The sequence below is a fragment of the Meles meles genome, chromosome 5 (assembly GCF_922984935.1).
Source record: "Meles meles chromosome 5, mMelMel3.1 paternal haplotype, whole genome shotgun sequence".
Classification (NCBI taxonomy): Eukaryota; Metazoa; Chordata; class Mammalia; order Carnivora; family Mustelidae; genus Meles; species Meles meles.
In genome coordinates, this window is record NC_060070.1 from 59,658,123 (window position 1) to 59,671,695 (window position 13,573).

Consider the following 13,573-nt stretch of genomic DNA (forward strand, 5'->3'; position numbering starts at 1 on the left):
TAACACAACCCAAGAACTTGTTAGCAGGTTATAGCTGATGCCCTGATAAACGGCACGTCGCCAAAAGACGATCCCTTCACTCCCCCACCTTGTGTTCACCTTGCCTTCAGCGGCCTCTTCGGAGGAGGCCCAGATCCCACTCTAGGCCCAGGAAAGAGAGAAGTCTTAGTTACCATGAGAAGGAATGCCCTGCACACACTGGAGGGTGAAATATGTCTGTGTTTTTAAAAAAAAAAAAAAACCATTCATTTCAAATAATTGAAAAGTAGAATAATAAATCACAATTGCATCATGTTTTTAAATAAGTTTTTCTAACTGACACATTATACTTAAAATTTTGCTACGCTTATAAACATTTTTTCTGAAGAAGTAAACTGTATCTTACCAGCAATTCTTGTCTGAGACACAGAACAAGGTTCCTGGATGCGTTCCTTCAGTGTGCTAGGCACTTCTCTGCATATCTACAGCATCAGGCCAAACAAAGAGAAGAATACTATATAAATAAAGATGACTGTATTTTTGAAAGAGGAAGTGTTATTCTAAGTGATAGTTCTGCTGCTTTTCTTCCCCCTCAACGCCTGAGCTTCTGTCTCTACCTTCATATTTGCTGCAGTCTTCCCAGAGCCCACGCCCTCCACTGACATTACTGTGAAGAGTGCCAGCCAGTCCTTAGCTGTCCTAGTCCTGTGGAACACTGAATGCCCTTCCTCCCTCTCCCCGGGATACTGTGAATATTCTGCAATCCTGACTTTTTGCCTCCCTCTCTGACTGATCTTCTAAGCATCCTTTATCAGTTCATTCTCCTCTGACCATCCATCAAATACTGACAATCTACAGGGTAGGTTTTTTGGTCTTCTTACCCTTGACCCTGGCTTCTCTCCCTGGGTCCTGGTTTCTAATGGTTTCATTTATCATATGGAGTCTTAAGAGTGTGAAGACTCCAAAAAATATATCTTTAGCCCAGCTCATTCTGTCAGTTGGATATTCAGACATGGCCACATCTGAATTCATCATCCATTTCCCTGACACCCCCTTCACAAGGTTGTCTAATGACTCTCATTGATCTTTTCAGATCAGTTTTCCTGATCTGGATAGTAGTCTTTGCTCAGAGGAGTTCCTTGATATCCTGATGTCCTAAAGCTATCCATCTTTAGGATCGCTGCCTCCATTCTATTATGCAGCTATCGTGATCTTTCAAAATGTAACTTTCTTCTGCTTAAAACCCATCAGCAGCTGCCCACTGCTCTCAAGGTGGTGAACCATTCTCAAGATGGAGCTCAAATTCCTTGTGATGCACGAGAAGGCCACTAGGATCTGGTCTCTGCAAGCATCTTCCTTCCTCGTCCTTCCACCTCACATCGAGCTACTTCCAGGACCCAAATGCACCATGCTCATTCTCAGTCTCCTCTAGACCCTTTCACTGGCTGCTGCTTCTCTCTGCAATGCCCCTTCCCCCATTCTTCATCTGACCTATACTTAATCATTCTTTATAAATTCACATGGATATGATGTCCTCCACAAAATCTTCCATGATTACCTCCCAAAGCCAGATAGGTTCTCTACCTTTACGGCCCTGTGGATGCCGCTATGTTATAATGGCTTGGTTACTTATCTCACCCATGATAAACTCTTCAGGTTAGAAGCAGTGTCATACTCTTTGCTGGATTCCTAGTTTTCAAAATGGTGCCTGGCATAAAGCAAGACTCCAGTCCAAAACTACTGAATGAATAAATGCATGAATGAATGAAATACCCCAGATTAGTATTTCTCAAAGTGCATTTATCCAAATTCTCTGCACAATAAGCATGGTCTGATATTGGACACTTACAATTCATCTTACAATCTACATGAAATCCTATGATAAAGGAAGTTTTAGCTTTGTCTAACATGGTGTTCCCAAATTAGCCAGGGTGCCCTATTCTACACAATGTCTACTGACATCCTTTAGGTTAAAAAAAGATGTGTATGTGCTCTGATTGAATCAAGATGAGTCTGGCACATCTGACACAGGGCCAACATGTGTGGATAGGGGTGTAAGGGACAGAGGAGAGAAGAGGAAGTCAGGGAGACAACAGGAAGCCAGAACATGAGGGGCCTAAAAAGTCACATTAAGGACTTCAGCCTTTCCTCTAAGTGAGATGGGAAACCATTAGCGGGCTTTGCTCAGAGGAGTTACTGGATCTGAACTATGTTTTAACAAATACTTTGCTTGGACAAAGGGCAAAGGGAAGCAGGGACACCCATAAGGAGTCCATGGCAGTAATCAAGACAAGAGATGATGGTGGCTTAAAAACAAGTTAGTGGCAATGGGGTTAGTGAAAAGCAGTCAAACTTGGGAAATTCTACAAAGCTGAAAAAGCTGAAAAAGCTATACAGGGAATACCCAATGTGCCACCAAACATCAACAATTTTTAGAATTTTGCTATATTTGCTTTATTATGTACCTAACCATACAACCATCCATCAAACCATCCAGCAAATAGATAATGTATTTGAATGAGAAGCCAATGATGATTCCAAGCTTTGGAGATTTTTTTAAATTGAAATATGATTCACTTAAGATAGACTCCAAAGGTTTTGGCCAAACAATAACGAGCAATTTATCAGCCTCCTACTGAGGTAGGAGAAGTACAGTAAAGCACAGGGAGGAGGTAGAAATCAGGAGGTTGACTTTGGTTGTTTGAAATGCCTATTACACAGCCAAGGGGACATGCTGAACAGGCCATTGTACATGCAAGTCTAGAGTATGGAGAGAGGTCAAGGCCAGAGATGTACATGTGTGAGTCATTAGTAACAGTGACTCATCAAGGCAGTAATTCTCAGTTTGAGAATCTAGATCAATAAAGCATCTGCTTCATTACATATAGAATGATGGCTATCATTTCAAGAGGATAAGAAGGGGGAAAAAATGACTGAGAAGCGATCTATCCAAATCAGGGATAGAGACATATCCAATGTCTCAGCCAGACCGCACACTCTAATATGGTATCTGCCAAGGCAAAAGAAATAGAAATCTATGACTTTATCTACATTAAATCGTTTGAACTGCAAAAAAAGATAATGGCACAAGGGAGAGGACCTTATTTTAGTCATATTTGTAGCACATGCTATTACATTCCACCTGGAACATGCTAGACATATGAATAAATGAATAAATCATTAAAAATAAATAAATAAATAAAAATCATTAAATGAATAAAATCATTAAAAATAAACCTACATATGTGAGAAGTCATATCTAACATCAGAGCGTTATTTTAACACTCTTAATTTACAATTTTATAATTTTATATGGCATTTTATTGGCTTATTCTAACATATATTCATTATTTAATATAGTATGTAACATAAATCCCCAGATCAAAATATCCCACATAAAATAAAAAGTATTCTCTGAGGATATAGATTTCTGTCCATGACAGATGAAAAAAATAATTACAAACATTGGTCAGCATTAGTAAAATGTGTCCAGATTTGTGTATACATGAAACCAAAAGTTACATGATCTCAATCCTTTGAAAACAAAATCAACAACCATGGAAAGTCATCACAGTAATTCTTAATGCATACCTTATTCCATGTCAAATTTAGAGTTCTTAAGCTTTCTGAAATTTTTTCTCTTTCATGTAAACTCAGACTTTTATCTGAAAGCATTTCCAATTCAGTTCTATTCAACCATTTGAGTTTTTCTGCTTGTACGTCCATCTCCTGGGTCAAGTCCTAAAAGAGTCAGAATAGAGTTGCAGTTAGAAAGTTGTCATACTGGAAAAAGTTCAAGAACTGTAGCAGAAATCTCTTTAGGAAATATTCTTATGAATGTGGACTTCTAAAGTCTTTAACTTTACTTGGAAAATAAACTTATAAGAAGCCTGAACTTACATTAACAAGCTGTAACTGATAACAAACACATACTTTCAGTGTGCATTTGTATGAATTTGCCCTCTGGTCCCGTCCCTGACCCCCATTCTCTTAACAGGTTCATATTATATCGTATTTACACTGACACTTTAATACACTGTTCTTAGATAATGAAAATAATACCTATTCTAATCAAAGGCAAAAAAAAAAAAAAAGAAAGAAACAACAGGAACACTTTAGGCACCCATCTCTACCTACTCTTTGTGACTGTCCCACTCTTTGTGACTGCCCCCAAATTGTTTACAAAATGGGATGTTCCAAGAAAACTATGAAAATTTTTAGATAAAACAGGAAGAAGTTTGCTAAGTATTTGTCACATTTTGAAAACAAAACTTAGTAATTGTTTGCCACATATTTTCATCATTATTATACATTTCTTTCCAAAAATGCCTCAATCATACTCTTTAAAATCTTTGATCAAATTAGTGGATAGCCTTTTAGGCAGACTTTGATGCATGCATATGTGTGTATCAAAACTCACGCACAATTTTTCTTTTTTTAGTAAAAATATGAGGACATTAATCTTACTGTTCTGCAACCAGTGTTTTAATTCTTAACACAAAAATACAAAATTTATAGATATAAAAAATATATGGCTACTTGGATATATTTACATATACTCATCATTATGTATTTTTATATATTGTATACCTACACAACTATAGACAATTCTTATTGGTTGTGGATCAACAAAGGAAATTTGATTAGTAAAAGCATGATGCTAAGCCTGAAGTAAACTGAGGTTAGTTACTCTTGAATCATTTAGAGTTTTCTTGTAAAACTCAATTTTAAACCTAGTAATCAGTAATTATCTTCTAAATCTAAAAGCAAAGAATTATACTTCACAGTACTACTATATTCTAAAATGACAAAGTCTATTTAAAATATTTTAAGAATCTTCGGTCTAATACTTGAAACTACATAATTTACCACTTTTCTATGAGTGAAACCTTACCTCTGCAAGAATGAAATTATAGCTGCTCTTGAAAAAAAAATTCCTCTTGAAAGTTTACCACATTTACCACAAACTTTCTTACCCTGTTCTTCAGTAATGCAATATCTTATTTTTAGTGTAAATGTTCATGCACCAAAAAGCACTGACAAATACAGAAACAAATAAACCACTTACTGTTAATTCTTGCAGGTTTTCTTCCAGCTCAGTGGTTGATCTCTTTTGCAAAACATTCTCGGCCTTTGTTAACCAACAGATAATGTCATCTAGTCTTTTCTTATATTCTATCATCTGCTTACTTTCTCCTTTTAGCCTAAAAGAATATATTATTGAAAAATATTGACAAAATTATCCAGTTAGGCAGAACATTATGTATTTGCTTTGGATATCCCAACTAAATACACCACACAGTAAAAAAATCCTAGTAATTATTTTAATATATATTTTTAAATGAGTGTTCATACTAACATATACTTTCCACAATACCAAAGATTTTTTGATAATATGAGAATAAAAATTCTACCTTCATTAAATTCAAAAACATTGAAACTATATACATTATCTTCTCTCATCATGAAAAATTCTGCTGAAATTTAAAATAAAAGATGTTTTTTAAAGCTAGAGACCACTGTACAACATAATGGAAGTTAAAAAAAAAAAAGAAAATGTCTTTATCTCAAAAAATAAGGAAAAACACATAATTCTCTTTGAGTAGTGGATGGAGATAAAAAGTCATCATTATATGACATATTATTCACATTAGGTGGCAACTATTACTCTACTTTATTCATAGGAAAGAAAGAATAAGAACAGGGCAGGATACTGAGAATGGAAAATTTTTACAAGTATTAGGAAAGACTAAGAAAAAAAATGAAAATTTGGTTAGCTCGTTAAAATAAGTATTATATTTGAATATAGCACCAAGTTATAAAAAAAGATCTAGAAAAAACAAAGCAAAAGTTTTAAAGGATATAAGGAAACAAATAGTCATATGAATATAAAAAAGGAACTGCCTTAATTAGATCTTTTAAATGTTATAAGAATAACATTTATAAGTATATAAACCATCTGTCAGAAGATGAGAATATGACTGGAACTCATATGATGAACAAGATTATGTATTTTTCAGAGAGGCTTTGAAAGCTATTTACAGTTTGGTGGTGGTATCGTTATTTTTATAGTTGTGGCCATTAGTGGCTAGTTTAAAAACTGAATGCAATTTTTTAATGAATTGCATTGTGCCATCCTGAAAAAAAATTTATATTTTTATGGCTATGACTTTTTAATCACAAAAAAAACCCTAACATATGATGCAATATATAAATATAATCAAATCCTAAAGAAATATTTCTGTATTTAACAGAGAGTAATACTTAGAGAGTATTCTAATGTTAAAAATGAATGAAAATCACTACAAAATCACAAGTTCACATTTTTAAGCATCCATAAGGAGAGAACACTGCTTCAAGATTAAAATCAATCAAGCAAGCAAGCAATGGTACTGTGTTAAAGACTAACAATACCAAAACAGGTAATTTAACCTCTATATCGAAGACTCATAAACTTAACAACTTTGTAAGCACCCCAATAGTAACAGTACTATAAACCTTGTATTTTAAAAAAAAAAGTTGGAATTTGTATTTCCAATGTTGCATAATCATGACTAACAATATTTTGAAAATATATCTATGAAGGAAACTAACATCAAAGTGTTTTCAAGAAGACATATTTGAGTCACACAAAATCTTCATCCACAAACTAGCTAAATATAATCCACATTTTAAATGTTATCACTAAGAGTAAAAACAAGTTATAAATTTATGTTCAAACAGGAGATAACAATTGCTCTTTAAGGAATAACGGCATGAGTTGATGAACTGTGCAAAAATTTAACTACAGGCACTCAATATAAAAACAAATTAAGCTGTGTGCTATTTCTCAATGACTCTGATAACAGTACACATACAAGCTCTTAAAATTGCAAGGTGGCCCCAATTTAAGATAAGTTACCACCTGAAATGAAGTTAAACATAAATTTATGAAAATAAATATTGCTTTAGTTAAAATATAAGATGTTGGAGAAGCAATTCATTATTCTTATCTCATCCCCAAGATGAGTAAAATATGTATTAGCTTCACCTTTTAGTCCCAGGAGCAATAATTACCACATTCCACAGAGATCCATTTGAAAATCTTTAGAAGAATTTCTGCTATTATTGTTAAAACCATGCCAGCAGGTACATCTTTTTCCTTAAGAAGACCTGGGAGCTAGATGATTCTCAAGCTAGAAGGAGTCTTCATGCAAACTCATTAGCATGGCACATAAAACCCGATGGGACCTCAGCTTCCAATCCCGTCCCTGGTCCCCTCAACGGCCCTCACCATGTAACTTTGCAGATCTCTCACCTGGCCATGCTACTTCATGCCTCCCACCTTTGCCTTTCTACTCTTTTCCCCAGAAGGCCCTTCCTAGGATGACTTTATGGGAAATTGTTACAAGTGCTTCAAAATTCAGTTTTAGGATTCCTCCCGTGGGATGCTTAAACTCCACATCCCATCACCCCTGCCTCTGTGACGACACCGTATCTTCCAAATGATGTACTCTTTAATCACACCGTATCCTTTGTCCCTTTAAACATTTTCTTCATCTTAGTCTCTGAGTACCTAAGTCACACTTAAACCCCCCAAGGCTAAACACAAAGATCAATTAATATTGATTAAATCAATCATTGGCAAAATTCAGCAATAACATGCTTAGAGAATAAGTTTTAGTTTAACTTGCTATTGTAAGAACTAGATATTTTGAGTGTTTACTATGAATAGTCTGGGAATACCCTTTTTACCAACATTGTCTCATTTAATCCTCATAACACCTCTGAGAGGGCATCATAGTTCTTATTTACAGAGGAGGAAACTTGGCTGGAGAGCTCTGTGGTCTTGCCGAATCGTTCAAGCACAGTATTCGAGAGCCTAAGTTTGTGCCACCACTAACTTTCTGTGAGACTTGGACAAGCTACTTAAGATCTCCCCTCTGAGCCTCAGTTTCAAAAGCTATACAATGGGTGTAAGCACCCCTGGCCAGCTGAGAGGATAAAATGAAACTGTGTGCCGGGTGCCAACTGTGGTCTCTGCCACACAGCAACCTCTCAACCCAAATGCACAAACCGTTATTTGCCTCTCACCAAAGCACACAGAACAACAGATGATGTGATTTTATAAAAAGCTGCCATAGGCCAAATATTCATAGTTCCATTTCTGTAGAATATTTAAATTGTAAAACTGGACTTGATAAAATATTAATTTGGTCTTTAACAAAACAGTAGCTTATCTCTAAATCCATATAGCATCTACAGAGTTAAAATTAGCAGGAAAAAAAAAAATGGAAGCCTTTTCAATCTTAAACTGCCATTAACCTAAAGAAAAGATCATTCATCGGTGGCTCAGAGGGTTGAGCCTCTGCCTTCAGCTCAGGTCATGATCACAGGGTCCTGGGATTGAGCCCCACATCAGGCTCTCTGCTCGGCAGAGAGCCTGCTTCCCCCTCTCTTTCTGCCTGCCTTTCTGCCTACTTGTGATCTCTCTCGGTCAAATACATAAATAAAATCTTTTTAAAAAAATTATTCATGAAGTAAAATGTGTTATGTGAAGTAGAAATCAACCATCAAATCTTAACTATCTCAAAAATAACTTCAAATAATTTTAAAGTAATATATGAAATAATCTGTAATACTCAGTACTATATTCACTGGTAATCAAGCATGTTTTTGCAACCAGAAAACACAAAAGCTGGGGATTGTAACAGAATCTGACATGAAAGCAAACAATTCATTGTAATTATTATATTACATAGATGAGGAATTGTATTATTTACAAAGCACTGGCATATATGTTACATATATGTAACACATCCTTTGACATTAAGAATTACCATGTAAGGGGCACCTGGGCGGCTCAGTGGGTTAAAGCCTCTGCCTTCGGCTCAGGTCATGATCTCAGGGTCCTGGCATCGAGCCTTGAGTCGGGCTCTCTCCTTCGCAGGGAGCCTGCTTCCCCCTCTCTTTCTGCCTGCCTCTCTGCCTACTTGTGATCTCTCTCTGTCAAATAAATAAATAAAATCTTGGGTGGGGGGAGGACTACCACATAAGAGGGATTTCAGAGAAATACCCCAAGACCCAGTTAGGAAATGAATGAGTGAAAAGTCTGACCCTGAACCTAGATCTTCAGACTCCAAGTCCAGACTGCTCCCCACTGACTTCAAGTGCCCGCCACAGAGTCGCCATATCATAATAAAATGTCAGAAATGAGAGGAATAAAGCTATCTTTCACACTGTAGGTCATGTGAGTAGAAAAGTGACACTTTACAGATAGCCTAAAAATACAGTAAGAGACATCACTTTAGAAACATACAACATCACACTGGTGGTCTTAAATGTCAGTACAACTCCTATCATGACACCAGACAATGCAAGAGTTCTGAACTCATCTGACTGCATCTTAAAAGCCTCTGCCAGAAACTCTTTACCCCCGTGCCCTCAAGTTACACAGCTAAATCACCTTGGCCGCCGGTCCTTCACTTCTGCAAAGATCGCACTCCAGCGCTGATTTAAACCTGCCAGCTTGTCTCTCAAGAAGCTTCCATCCGTGGGGGAGAGTTTCTGTACAATCTCATCCCCGGTTCTGTTTAGGGCTGCGAAACTGGGCTGGTGGCTGCTGATGCCCTCTTCAAGTTCCTGTAACAGAGTACAACTCAAGATGAACTCCGCTACTAAATGGAGCTAGGCAACAGATGCACAAATGTCCTGTGGCACCAAAGTGTTAGAGAAACAAAGTCTGGGAAGAACATTTTTTGTTCATGAAAAAGGCTTTTTTTTTTTTTAAATTTTTTATTTATTTGCCAGAGAGAGCATGAGAGGGGGAGAAGGTCAGAAGTAGAAGCAGACTCCCCGTGGAGCTGGGAGCCCGATGCAGGACTCGATCCCAGGACTCCAGGATCATGACCTGAGCTGAAGGCAGTTGTTTAACCAACTGAGCCACCCAGGTGCCCCGAAAAAGGCATTTTAAAAACACTTTACCTGCACTTCAATGAACACACTAAATGAAACCTATTTTGAACTCTAACCCCTTCCCATGAATGCCATCAGGCAAATTACAATGGAAGAGGAGAGCCCAGTAACTCAAATAACAGCTGTTTACGTTGAAGCCTAAGCATCAATTACGTTTGAGTAAAGTGGATTGTTTCTCTTCTTTCAAATATGTGCTCGAAAGCATTTCTAAATACATATATATGTATATACCCCTCACATACCCTATGTCCCACCATATGTAAGTAAACCTCAATGTGTATTTGACTGAGACACTGTTTCATGACTCTGTAAATTTTTTTTTTAAAGATTTTATTTATTTATTTGACAGACAGAGATCACAAGTAGGCAGAGAGGCAGGCAGAGAGAGAGAGGAGGAAGCAGGCTCCCTGCAGAGCAGAGAGCCGGATGTGGGACTCGATCCCAGGACCCTGAGATCATGACCTGAGCTGAAGGCAGAGGCTTAACCCACTGAGCCACCCAGGCGCCCCATGACTCTGTAAATTTTTAAGCAACAAACTAAAAAGGGACATTTTAAAGTCAAATTTAAGTACTTATCTATAACTCTAAAAATAAAATTCATGAAAATTAACATGTTCATGAAAAAAAGAATTTTCTAAGTCCTTGTGAGCTTTCTACATAAAGTATATTTTAAAGACTTAATAAAAAACAATGGTAAGTTGAAATTTTGCTTGCTTTTGACCATTATTTTCAATGACCCAATATCAACAGAACTGATTTAGCTATTGTGTTACATTTCCCAAAACTGAATTAGACTCACCTGACACAGCTCAAGAATAATTTACTTATAGGAGAATTATCAATTATACAAAGAAAAGTAAGATGCCTAGTGTTTAAGTACAGAAAACAGGTGAGGTCTGCAAATATCCTTCTGTCCTTGAAAAAATCTTGCATACAAAATTTAACAAATGTTATTCCAAACATAAAATCTTAAAAATAATCATTTTTTTACATTAACCACTGAAGAGCATGTTTAATATAAATTTCTAAAGTCCTGAATAAAGACTCTAAATACTAGTGTTTCTTCAACTTCTGAACTTGAAAAGTAGAACTGGAACAAAAATTACAGGTTATCTATGTATTCCTGAAAAGGTAATGTATTTACCCCTTACTTTGAAAACTGGTCTTCAATGTTGCACACTAAATAAATATGGCACCTCTTGAGAGACCCTATCCTCTTTTGAAAACACTCACCTGCTGGTGCATCCTGGCTTTCTCCAAGTTCAGGCCACCATCGGGAGCAAAGGTTTCAGCCAGTAACTCTTCAGCCTCTGTTATCCACTGTGTGAGGTCATTAAGGTCACAATGGAACTGTCTCCATTCTTCCATAGCCCTATCAAAATGACTAGAGGACAAGAAAGAAAATAGGTTTCCAAAATTTCCAGGACCATCTAGAAGCAATTTTTCTAAAAAGGAAATTCAAATCTCATTTAAATGAAAAGCCCCAAAACAAGTGCATTCACAGCTCACTGCTCTGTAAGACCAGTTTTCATAGATTACAGTTCATGATTCCTCTTAGAGAAACAGGAACCATAGCAAGAGCAAGCTCACCCCTCTCTGCCTTAACATGCATGCACACATACGCAAACACACTAGGCAGGTTTTTACCTGAAAAGAAAGCCTGCCCCAGCTTGGAAAATCAAGATTGATTAGCTGCAACCATGTTAACCTACCCAACTTTAAACACTTAACATGGTAAATATATAAAATATGATGAATTATCCTATTTCTTGGGGGTGAGGTGTTTTACTTCCAGAGTACTTCATTCCCAGCTAGAACAAAACCCAAAAGGCCAAAATAATTCAAAATTCCCTTGTACTCCATTATCTCTGTGTTATGGACTTCATTGCACCCCCTAAAATTCATATGTTAAAGCCCTAGTCCTCTGTGACTATATTTGGGGAAAGGAGACCTTTAAAGAGCTAATTAAGGTTAAACAAGGTCATAAGAGTAGGGTCCTAATCCCATAAGACTGGTGTCCTAATAGGAAGAGAAATAGATATCAGAGATTGACATCTCTTTCTCTCTGCAATAACATAGAAGAAAGGCCACAGTGTGTAAGGACATAGGGAGAAGGTGACCATCTGCAAGCCTGGAAGAGAGGCCTCATTAGAAAGGAACCCTGCCTGGGGCACCTGGGTGGCTCACTAAGTTAAGCATCTGCATTCAGCTCAGGTCATGATCTCAGGATCCTGGAATCAAGCCCCACTTCGGGTTCCCTGCTCAGTGTGGAGTCTGCTTCTCCCTCTGCCTCCTCCCCACTGCTCATGCTCTGTCTCTCTTTTAAGTAAATAAATAAAGTCTTTTAAAAACAAACAAACAAACAAACCCTGCCAGCACCTTGACCAGGGACTTCCCGCCTCCAGAACTAAGAGAAATCTGTTGTTTAAGCCAAGACATCCGTGGTATCTTATGTTGGCAGCCCTAGCTGGCTAACATGCTCTGTGTGGTGGCCAATCTGGAGTGTCCCCTCTATCTGGACACAGCACAGCATGGAAGCATTAGCCAATGAGACAAAGGGCTGTCAAGACTTTTATTTAAACCTAACTCCTTTAGAAATGAGATAATGTCAAACTCCACTGCTTGCCACATTTGGAACATATTAACTAAGTATACAACAAAAAAATCTTTTTTTTGGATTTGGATCCTAACAAATTTCATTGTGCTTTTTTTTTTTTTTTTTTTTTTTTAAGAGTAGCGGTGCTAGAAGAGTGTTAGATGATATCCTTGAGATTTTGACAATTTTAATAAAATTTTTATTTTGCATGATAAAAAGAAAACATTCTTTTCAAAAAGTAATAAAATAGTACCTGGCATCACTAACTCCTAAAATTGTCTCTATTTCCTTCTTCCATGAAAATCATTTTGAAAATTCAGTTAATATTTGTTGCATAAAATTATGAATTTTATGAAATAATGAAATTATCTTTCATTAAAATTATGCAATCATTAAATCACTAAAGAAACAAATTCTAATTTTTCAGATATTGCAATAGAAAATGTTGCTAAAAAGTCTGCCTAAAAGGTCTAAAGACCTAGAGAATATAAACATTATATTTAGTAAAGATGAGTATCATTGTAACAGGACATAAATTTCAAATAAATCTAAGCAGCATGGCTATGGATTAAATAGGAAAGATTTTTTTTAAAAGGAGGGAGAGAGATGCATGTTCAGGTAGGACTCACAAAGCCATCACCCCCTCTCTAACCCTGCCAGCTCACATGGGAGGCAGTACAGTATTGCAAAGGACTGTGGTCTTCCAGAAAGTCAGACTCGAAGACCCAGGCTTACTGCATTCTAGCTTTAGATTTGTACTATAAACATACGAGTTTGCTATCTCTACTATTTCAACTGGCCTTACCATCTTGCCCACAAACTCATCTCACCATCGAAGTACTCTGTTTCTGGCAATGGTACCACCACCTACTTAAGTCGTCAAGCCAAAGATTTGGGGCTCATTTTTTATTCCTCCTCCTTCCTTACTCCAACATCCATGAATCACATTTTACTGACTCAACTCTTTAATTCTCAGATTTTCCTTTAGTCTCCACTTCCACAGCCACTGTCCTAACCAAATTATCAACATGCAACCAGCACAAA

General features: G+C 36.8%; 1 protein-coding gene across 4 annotated transcripts in view; it reads right to left on the reverse strand.

Moving 5' to 3' along the window:
• The window catches only part of UTRN (utrophin), a 505,495-nt gene that overhangs the window by 272,396 nt on the left and 219,526 nt on the right, over nt 1-13,573 (reverse strand). For all 4 annotated transcript variants that reach the window (XM_046006019.1, XM_046006018.1, XM_046006020.1 and 1 more), the window contains 5 exons: nt 11,167-11,317; nt 9,425-9,600; nt 5,048-5,183; nt 3,571-3,720; nt 386-461 (listed from right to left, as the gene is read on the reverse strand). In XM_046006019.1, the coding sequence (XP_045861975.1) occupies nt 386-461; nt 3,571-3,720; nt 5,048-5,183; nt 9,425-9,600; nt 11,167-11,317 (689 nt within the window). The remainder of the gene's footprint in view (nt 1-385; nt 462-3,570; nt 3,721-5,047; nt 5,184-9,424; nt 9,601-11,166; nt 11,318-13,573) is intronic.